Raw genomic sequence first — 10,208 nt, forward strand, 5'->3', positions numbered from 1 at the left:
TACATTTTACATGTTGCATACTTATATCTATCACCTACATTTAAAGTTGGACCTGCTGAACAATTTACCTGGTTCTGTTTGTTCGGCTCATTCAAGCCAGGCTTTTTGCAATAAGTCCAGCTTTCCTGAGCCATGTTTATGGACAGTGTACTGAATAAAGTACAAAATAATCTACAGTGTGTGTGTTTTCATGGTTATAAAGGAACATGTCATCCAGTGCAACAGTGTGGCTCATTGATGTGGAGCTCTATGGCACAGAGAAGAAGATATCAGGCTTAGTACACACACAATACTTGGTTACACTTTACTTGAAGGTATCTACATAAGAGTGACATGACACTGTCATGAATGTGTCATAAACGTTTATAAACAAGTTATAAACGTTTATGACATAACGCTTCTTTTAGTAAGTGTCACTCGGTTTTTGTCATGACAAGTTATGGTTATGGTTAGAGTTAGGGTTCATGTGTCATGACTGTGTCATGTGTTCATGACAGTTTCATGTCACTCTTATGTAGATACCTTCAAGTAAAGTGTTACCCAATACTTTTTAGTAGATACATTCATTGTTTGTTTACATACAAATAAATACTTCAGACTTATACATAGGCCTGGCCTATGAGTGGTTATTATGGTGAGTATTAAGTGAGTGACCCCTGGTGGTTCATGAGTAGATTTAGTAAAATAATGTTTTTATTTAAAATTGTTTCTCAAACTGTCTGCCAGAAACTCCAAAGCCTAGTGAGGTGCATAGATATGTTGTTTCCAATATTGTGTAAATGCAAACATATTATTTAAATTGGCTGTTCTGCTGTGTTGTTTAACTTCAACAATAATGCCGGCTGTTTTGCAAGAACGCCTCCGATTTATGTCACAAATGATCATCAGCGTGACATTCGAAGGATGTACGGAGGAATAAAGTTTACAGTTACTGTCAACTGACAAGGTGGAACGATGGCTTCTGACAGACATTGCTTGCCTGATGTCTCAGCCTAAGCAGCACCACCATTCTTGGCAACAGAGACAATAAGTGAGTAAGCTATTTGTAGAACTGTCATTTTATTTGGCTATGATTTGTAATATACCGTTGAGGTAGGAGGTCTATTGTTTTGGGGAATAATTTGGCAGTTCTGTGGTCCGTGAGTTGGTTTTTTTATTGGGTAAGTGGTCCTTGGTCTGAAAAAGTTTGAGAAACACTATATATAGGCCTAGAACTTTTGGCCTTACACACACTCCTATTCTTTATGACTGTGTACAAGTGGTAGGGCTGGGCGATGTGGAGAAAATCAGATATCACGATATTTCTGACCAAATACATCAATTTTGATATTGCGACGATATTGTAGGGTTGACAATTGGTGTTTTCACAAAATATTTTTTACAATGACATTTTAGACAAATAATCATCAATGTGGTAAACAGTTTCAAGTGAAATTGAGAAAACATTTTTTTCCAGTTATATACCGACTGTTTACACGCACGACCAACAATAGTGTCATGTTAAAACAAATCTGCAATTCTTCAATAATTCCTCAAAATGTTTCACAACAGATTTTCTGAGAAAATTGAGTCAGTATGTGCTTATCAATTTAGACGTAATTGTATATCACAATATCTCGATATATGACTTCATCGCAATATGATTCCATTGAAAGACGATAAATTATCATATTGAATTATTGCCCAGCCCTAGTTACAGGTAATGCAAGTCTAATACAATGCTTTCAATAATATCATTGACAATTTGTTTGATAGTATCATTTAATTTCAAAAGCTAACCCATGGGTCACAGCCCCTGCAGGTACAACATGACAGACTGGATCGGCTTTCTGAAATGAAGAGCACTGATTTTGGGTGCTACATATTACAAAGGTCAGATCAAACAGAGTCCTAAAATTCATGATAATCAAACTGTGACCATGGACTTACACAGTGAACAACAATATTAAGCTAGTGCCTCATTTTTATTATTCAATAAAAAACATCACCTTATTGATACGCTCTACCCACCCCCATACTCGTCCACCCATCCCTTTCCTTCAGCTCAAGAACAAGTTTCACACTGAAAACCAGAGTATGCAGATGACTCTAGGTCTATACAACTACAAACTAAACAAGTCCATTAGAAAACAAATACAGGCTTTTTACAAAACTGATCAGCCAACTAACTTAAAAGGAATAAGTTCAACAGATCACATCAAAAGGAATGCTTATATTCTCTTCATGGCATCATCAATTTCTGAAATCTGGTCCTTCAGTTGGTTCCACTGTTCGGGATTCAGGGAGATACCTACAAGCAATGTAAAACAGGTTCAAAGTGCGTCCTACACCACAGCAGCAAACCAGTAAAAACATCAAATATAGTACATCTTTCCAGGTCCTGGGGTACTTTTGAAGATAAATATGAACCGCATGTAGATCACTGAAACTGATCATAAAAACATCTCTAGCATATGCAGGGCTTACAGATGCCATTACCTTTTTTCCCCGGCTTCATCTCCCCATCTTGGTTCATCCAGTACTCTCTGATGTCAATCAGGACTTTGCCTTTGAAGTCCCTGACGCTGACATACCTCATCTTTCCAATCTGTAAGAAGCAAACTACTTCACTTTTCTGCACAAAACATTTTTGGGAGAAGTACATTTTAAGGCCTTTACAATATTATCCAACCAGTACTCAACAACAACAACTCTGTTCTCACAAAAACTGAAGGAAAATATAATTGAAGGTTTTGACCTGAAATGTTATTTGCAAATACAATAACCTGACCAAAGATTGTGCTGTTCAAAGATGAAGTTAAATGTATTTATGAAGCCCTTTTCACGAATAAAATCTCAAAGTGCTTTCAAATCACATTAAAAAAAAGGTATACAAAAGAACATAATACACAATTAAAATTACATAATAAAACAAAAAGTGCAGAAAAGTCAGCCAAACGTCTAAAAAGGTAGGTCTTTATCGGATTTTTTGAAGAGTCACAAAAACAGACCGTAAGGGAAGAGGCAGAGCATTTCAAAGCTTAGCTGTAAAGCTTAGAATATGAGTGAAGTACTTCAGACAGATATGTATGTAGGAGCCCGACCGTGCAATGCTCTGTGCTTGAGAAACGTGAGGGAAGACGTGAGAAATTTTAATTGAATCCTATATGCGACTTTGACCTAGTGAGGAGCCTTGCGGCAGCGTTCAGGATTAACTGCAAACAATCAAGAGCAGACATACTAAACAAAATGAGAAACTTGTGTAACAGTGAATTACAACCAAATAAACACATAATTTGATCTTCTAGATCAGGGGTCTTCGACATTTTTTAAGCCAAGGACCCCTTAACTGAAAGATAGACAGAGCAGGGACCCCCTACTACTGATATTGTATAAAATGAAGTTGTATATTAAACTGGGCCTACAATAACGTGTAGGGCGTCCTAAAGCCTTTATACAGACCGTCTTAGTGCATAGAATACTAACCTATTAAAATAATAATTGTTAGCATGATTTCATAAATCATCTTTTAATGTTAAACATACATGTTGCAGTGACTCTTTAGGGTGAACTGGATCAGTGGATGGCTACCTCAGTGACTACCTTACCTATAGACCAGTTAGCCTATCATCAGTGGGGATTTATATTTGCTAATTATATGTTGGATTCATGTTAAGACATTTTAATTTTTATGAAAGAACGTTTAAAAATTGACAATAATTTGGAGGCCCCCCTGCACTGACTCTGAGGACCTCCTAAGGGTCCCGGACCCCCGTTGAAGAGTCTATTTAAGTAAGTCAACAAATGTTACATACTCCTATCTATCACCTACATGTAAAATGGATCTATTGAATACAAAAATAATTGTTAAACACAACGGCTGCAATTGCAATTCCCCATCCAAACATCTTTAACTACAGTATGCCTGTGATCAAGGGCGTAACTTTGGGTTCAACATTGGGTGGGGGTGGGGGGTTGAGATCTCCTAAAGCTAAATTAAAATGTCATTTTCTGCATTCTGGTGATTTTCTCTGCAACAAGTTATGGTGCAAATGTCTTTATTTATGTAAAGGAAATATAATAGGTTTTGGGATGGGTTGCACTGGCCAGTTTTGATTATTGGGGGGGTTGTAACCCCCCCACCCATGCCTGCGATACCCACCTGGAACATGTTGTCATCGCCATTGCCGCTGCCCTTGGATGAGCCACCTGGCTTGGAACTCTCGCCACTCTTTGGTTTCTTGGCTGGTTTCTCTGGTGGATTTGACTTCTTTCTCTTTGCCTAAAAAAACAACAAAAAAATACTTCTAAAATACTTGCCCCTCATCTAACTAACTTGAATAGATAAAGTGGAATAGTAAAGAGTAGTACAGCGTTGGTATTAGCAGATTGGGAGAAAATGATTTTAATAAGAAAATCAAGGAAGCACTTGTGCCTAATTGTGCCAAGGCAAAGACTTTATTTATTGCATTATTTATTTAATCAAATTCCTAAATATACCCATCCCTACTCATAGTTGACTTCTCTATTCAGTGTTAATGTCCACAGGCTTGTATCATTAACCTTTTTTAAAAGAAAAGCAAACAAACCGTTTCTAAATCAATGTATCCTCGTTTGTACTGGTGACTCAACCTGCAAAGTGTCATGCCATCTAGCCTTGAAGTGTCCAAACTGTAGCGGCCCAAAATTGTCTATCTCAAAATAGGATCTGCTTTCAGAGCTTCATTTTGATGGGGCCAATACATATTCAAAGTACATGGATAAAGTAAACACATCAGAAATTAGTATTAAGCACAAACCTTGGTCTCTACTTCACTGTCAGAGTCACTTCCAGATGTGGAGGACAGCACTTCCTTCGATTTGGGCATTTTGCTGAGACAGGGATCAAATATCAGACCTCTATTTCAGTACAAAACATTACGGTGACATATGCATGACATTATTCTGTCTGGGTAGTTTAAACAGAATATATGGCAAAAAGCTAGTGTGCACAATGACAACTTATCCATATGCACTATATAGGGAAAGGAGGAATGATTACAGTGACCAATAACTCTACATTGGGCATGTTAGCATTGTATTAAGTCATTTGAACAGAGCAGGTAATAACATATGTGCCATGCTGTTTGACATTAACATTTGTGTCTGTACTGGCATATTACTGGAGCTGCTTCTGTAACAGACAAAGATATTCTGTAGGACAAACATTGGACTGTCATCAAAGAATGTATTACTTATTATATTAGTTGTATTTATTTCATTATTATATTTATAAATACATTATTCACTAATTGAGACAGAAAGCCTGCAGTTAAAGTAAAGGACAGGTGTCTGCACAGTAGGGCTGTTGGAACGAATTCCGAAATTCGAATATTAAAAAAAAATCAATACTATTCGAACGCTAAAATTACTATTGGAATATTGCTTTTTTATGAATTTTTTTAAATGTTTTATATGCAATCTTGCCTTTCTCGTCACCTTGGCCTACACGCATGTGAAAATTAAATGCTTTTGTTTAGTCTGATGAACAATAACGTTTCTGAAATCGTACATATTCCCTTAATACGTACATCCACGCGGTATCATCATCACAATACTATCAAAAATGGCGGAAAGCGGCCTGAGGGCACACCTGACAACGTTACAGCTCTCTCCTCATCACGGGGCTTACCAGCTGTCCACCAGGCCATAACGGACAAACTGACACGGTTCAAAATGTAAAGATATGAGACGATCAACATCACGCAGGGTCTGGATATAAATATTTTATTCACGAGCTTGAGCCAAGGTACATTAAAGTTGACAAATTAAAGTCATTCATTTTGTTCCGCTGTTTGATTGTTAATAAGAAAGTGATCACCTGTTTTCAAATGTGTGTTTTGTAATGTTAGTCGTCCCTCTAGTGGACAGAAAGTGTAACAACCACATGCTGATGGTGGCATTGGCCATCCATAAGCCTGTGTAATATCGTAAATATTAATAACAGGATGAATTTGAGCATTTAATATTCGAATATTAAATAAAATAACAAATGGAATTCGAATAGTATTATAGAGGAAGATCGACAGCGCTACTACGCAGTGAAAATGAGAAGTCACTAGCCTAAATAGTTCACTATAGGCCTGCACGATAAATCGTTATAAAATTGCGATCTCGATTCACCCCTGCTCGCAATTTAATTTTTAAATGACTTTTACACTTCGTGAGATAAAAAATCGTGGCAGAGACTCGTGATATCAATTCTAAGCTAAAAAAAATCGGGATTCATATTTTTTCCCTGAATCGTGCAGGCCTAGTTCACTACACTTAAAATTCAATATAACTAAAGTCAGACAGAAAAGTCCACTGTAAGATGACGTTACCGAAACAGTTTAGTGTGCTTGCCCAAATGTAACGGACTTAATTGTCCGGACAGAAAAAAAAACTGCACCTTAGCTTTCAAAAAAATCATTTTTCACTCGTCATAAAGAAGTGAGAAACTGTGAGCCGAGCTGTTGAATCTAAGGGTTAAAATATATTTTCATCCAGATGGTTAGAGAAGTCGATGAGGATTATAAAGTGTTGCTAAACGACCTAGCTATGTAGAGTTATGCCAGTAGTTCCGTTATCTATGGGGTAAAGAAGCTGCGCAGGTTACTTAGCTTTAGGATATTCATTGGCAATGTGTTGAGACGTTTCTCTACGTTTGACAAAAGACAGTTTCAACTTGCAATGACATGTCATCGAACGTTACCTCACTGAAGGGCTTGAAGACTTTGTCATACACGGTGATGCGCACACTGAGGCCGCGTTTGAACGATCGGTTGCACTGTCAAGACTGTGCTTGTATGGCTACAGGCATGGACATTAGCTAGCAAGCTAACGTAAGATGCTATTTGGATTGTTTAGCCTCGGCGGCTAACGTTGGCAGAGCGTGCCATTAACTTTCATTAGCCGCCAGTGCACTGTAACAGGTCAAATGCAGTAAACCCCAGACTTGCTCTTCTATTAAACCAAATCTCTTCGCAAAGACACGTTTTAGCATGTTATTGTCAAACTGTTAATGCTTACATGATGTGATGTAGTTTGGCGGATCTCTTGACGGGAAGCGGAAAGCTGACTGATTTTCCGGTGCGAGGAAGTAGTAGGCTACTGGCTGCCTGCCTAAAATTCAAACGTCTCCTTCAAAAAGTAACGTACCGGTGTTGTCTCGATGGCTGTTCCCGCGTCGATATGTGTTCAACTTTCCCCCTACCAAACCTACTAAAATCTGAAACCTCTTCGTTTACACAAATACAAATTATTTACTTATAACTCATACCTGAAAATTGGAAAATGGAGTAACCACGTTATTTGAATGACAAATGGACACACTTTCCTCAGATCAATAGTATGTAATGACTGGAGGGAGGGTTTAATATGTAACGTTAATACCATTTCATAAATAAATATGCACACATCCTGAAATAAACAAATTAAGCAATAAATATATAAATTATTCAATATAGTTGAATAAATAAATAGGCCTTAACAGGTTTTTTTATAGGACTTTTTTTCAGGGACTTTTATTTCATAAGTCCAAAGCAAGAATTCTCATTCCCCCTAAAGAAAGATGATTCCATTTTAAAACAATTAACCTAACAACATGTATCCATGTCATAAATTCCTTCACCAAAACTTTAATGTTGAATATAATATTTGCACATTTTTTAAGGCTAATATCGAATAATTTTAACATATTTTCTCCGGTTTTAAGGTAAAAGAATGCAATCTTTCCACCTACCACATCCTGCTAAAGGACACACTTTTGAAGACAACCAGGTACACGTTTCAGAGAGAGAGGATGGCTGGTTTGAGAGGGGTGTCAAGGAAGCCCTATACACCCATATAGAGAGACTGTCGCTTAACAGGGGAGGAGGCCATCGACACCACTTATCCTCTAAACAGCTTTCTGTTGAGTCAGGATGGCCGAGTGGTCGAAGGAGCTGCGTTAAGGTCGCAGTCTCCTCTGGAGGTGTGGGTTCAAATCCCACTTCTGACAGCTAGTGTTTATGTCTGGATCTGTTTCCTGTGACATGATGTTGGGAAAGAGAATATGTTGATTCTTTGTATATTAGAAGACATGCAAAATACATAATTTCTAGCACAGTGCCACCCTTTGACAGCCCCTACATTGTCAACCCATATAGAAGTACCATGTGTTTGTAGACAGTACTCCTATCCTATCTATCTATTCATTGTTTGTAGCAAGTCCTTCAAAACATATTCTTGAGTTGCCTTTTCCCACATTCTCTGCAAATGCTCAGCTTACTAAATTACTAGAAATTATTAGAGTTAGCCAGAACAGGTTGCTTTTTCATTGTATCTTTTTTGTCATTGGTATTGTTATATGCCTTCTATATCACACATGGTGAAACTATGTAAGAAACTGTCTGCCAAACCCGCCTGACATTTCCACGTTGGGTTCCATGGTGTAATGGTTAGCACTCTGGACTTTGAATCCAGCGATCTGAGTTCAAATCTCGGTGGAACCAGATTTTAAGGTAAAAGAATGCAATCTTTCCACCAACCACATCCTGCTAAAAGCAGTAATATGTTGTAAAAGGTCCTTGGACAATTAGACTGCAATATGGTACAAGGGTGGTTGCATGTGGTTTCAGGTACCAGTGAGACCAAAAACAACTGAGGAGTCACTGGGTCTTGGCCTTCACTTGAAACATTGACAGCGAGTGAAATGGCTTTGAGTTACATGATGGATGCACACCTTGAATTTCGGGCTGTGTTGTTGGGTGCAACGGTAATAGAATCTGATCCAGGACCTTACTGTGGAGTAACAGATTCATGCATTTAAAGAGTAGTATTACTTATTACTAGTACTTACTGAAACAAAAGAACCGTTACACAAAAGCATGGCCAAACACAGAAGGGCTAACGCTTCAGGTAAAGACTCAGCAGTTTACTTACATCTGAAGATAAAGGACACACTTTTGAAGACAACCAGGTACACGTTTCAGAGAGAGAGGATGGCTGGTTTGAGAGGGGTGTCAAGGAAGCCCTATACACCCATATAGAGAGACCGTCGCTTAACAGGGGAGGAGGCCATCGACACCACTTATCCTCTACTTGAAATGCTTTCAATTCATCTCTTCACAGAAAATTGTCAACGCTCACATTTGGTCACATTTAAGAATGCCAACGATGGTCAATCAAACTTGGCTTTCGGTGTTTCCAATAACCATAATGACAGTCGTTACAACAGCCGGGAGCACTAATGAACAGAGCGGTATCGATCATCTTGACAACCACAAAGATGTCAAATAGCCAGTTTTCCCTACCAATCAGTAAAAAATGCAAGGGTTCCTCGGATGAGAGACAAAACGTCTTCGGAGCACATTTTACCAAGTCCAGTTGCCCTTGAATTGCACCCTTGCCTATCGATAACTATGACCTGGATGACTAAGAACCTTCACAGACATCAATGTACTATAGCAATACATAGTTGATGTACTATATCATAATATTAATCAAAATGTGTTGTAAAACAGCTTCCCATTGAGTCAGGATGGCCGAGTGGTCGAAGGAGCTGCGTTAAGGTCGCAGTCTCCTCTGGAGGTGTGGGTTCAAATCCCACTTCTGACAGCTAGTGTCTATGTCTGGATCTGTTGCCTGTGACATGATGTTGGGAAAGAGAATATATTGATTCTTTGTATATTAGACATGCATATATGCAAAATACATAATTTCTAGCACAGTGCCACCCTTTGACAGCCCCTACATTGTCAACCCATATAGAAGTACCATGTGTTTGTATACAGTACTCCTATCCTATCTATCTATTCATTGTTTGTAGCAAGTCCTTCAAAACATATTCTTGAGTTGCCTTTTCCCACATTCTCTGCAAATGCTCAGCTTACTAAATTACTTGAGTTAGCCAGAACAGGTTGCTTTTTCATTGTATCTTTTTTGTCAATTGGTATTGTTGTATTGGTATTATTTATTATTATTGTTGTCTGGAGTTTGCACCTTCAAGGTTGAACGCACTTAATTGTACGTTGCTTTGGATAAAAGCGTCAGCTTAAATGACATGTAATGTAATGTAATGTATGCCTTCTATGTCATACATGGTGACATTATGTAAGAAACTGTCTGCCAAACCCACCTAACATTTCCACGTTGGGTTCCATGGTGTAATGGTTAGCACTCTGGACTTTGAATCCAGCGATCTGAGTTCAAATCTCGGTGGAACCAGA

General features: G+C 38.2%; 1 protein-coding gene and 4 non-coding genes across 6 annotated transcripts; 4 read left to right on the forward strand and 1 right to left on the reverse strand.

Moving 5' to 3' along the window:
* Positions 1-1,743: 1,743 nt before the first annotated feature.
* sub1b (SUB1 regulator of transcription b) lies at positions 1,744-7,127 on the reverse strand. Of its 2 annotated transcripts, none has more exons than XM_078249986.1 (5): positions 7,030-7,127; positions 4,779-4,851; positions 4,142-4,261; positions 2,479-2,587; positions 1,744-2,290 (listed from the first exon to the last, which is right to left on the reverse strand). In XM_078249986.1, exons 2-5 carry the CDS (start codon positions 4,845-4,847, stop codon positions 2,211-2,213), a joined length of 378 nt encoding a protein of 125 aa, XP_078106112.1. In that variant the 5' UTR covers positions 4,848-4,851; positions 7,030-7,127; the 3' UTR covers positions 1,744-2,210. The 2 variants fall into 2 exon arrangements, with proteins under 2 accessions (XP_078106112.1, XP_078106110.1); XM_078249984.1 differs by lacking the exon at positions 7,030-7,127 and adding an exon at positions 6,713-6,874.
* A 789-nt stretch (positions 7,128-7,916) lies between these two features.
* trnal-aag (transfer RNA leucine (anticodon AAG)) lies at positions 7,917-7,999 on the forward strand. Its single transcript has one exon. It is a non-coding gene; the product is annotated as a tRNA-Leu (tRNA).
* A 421-nt stretch (positions 8,000-8,420) lies between these two features.
* trnaq-uug (transfer RNA glutamine (anticodon UUG)) lies at positions 8,421-8,492 on the forward strand. The gene has a single exon. It is a non-coding gene; the product is annotated as a tRNA-Gln (tRNA).
* Positions 8,493-9,514: 1,022 nt separating this feature from the next.
* Positions 9,515-9,597, forward strand: trnal-aag (transfer RNA leucine (anticodon AAG)). The gene has a single exon. It is a non-coding gene; the product is annotated as a tRNA-Leu (tRNA).
* Positions 9,598-10,134: 537 nt separating this feature from the next.
* trnaq-uug (transfer RNA glutamine (anticodon UUG)) lies at positions 10,135-10,206 on the forward strand. Its single transcript has one exon. It is a non-coding gene; the product is annotated as a tRNA-Gln (tRNA).
* The last annotated feature ends 2 nt before the right edge of the window (positions 10,207-10,208 follow it).

Source organism: Sander vitreus, chromosome 5, assembly GCF_031162955.1.
Source record: "Sander vitreus isolate 19-12246 chromosome 5, sanVit1, whole genome shotgun sequence".
Classification (NCBI taxonomy): domain Eukaryota; kingdom Metazoa; phylum Chordata; class Actinopteri; order Perciformes; family Percidae; genus Sander; species Sander vitreus.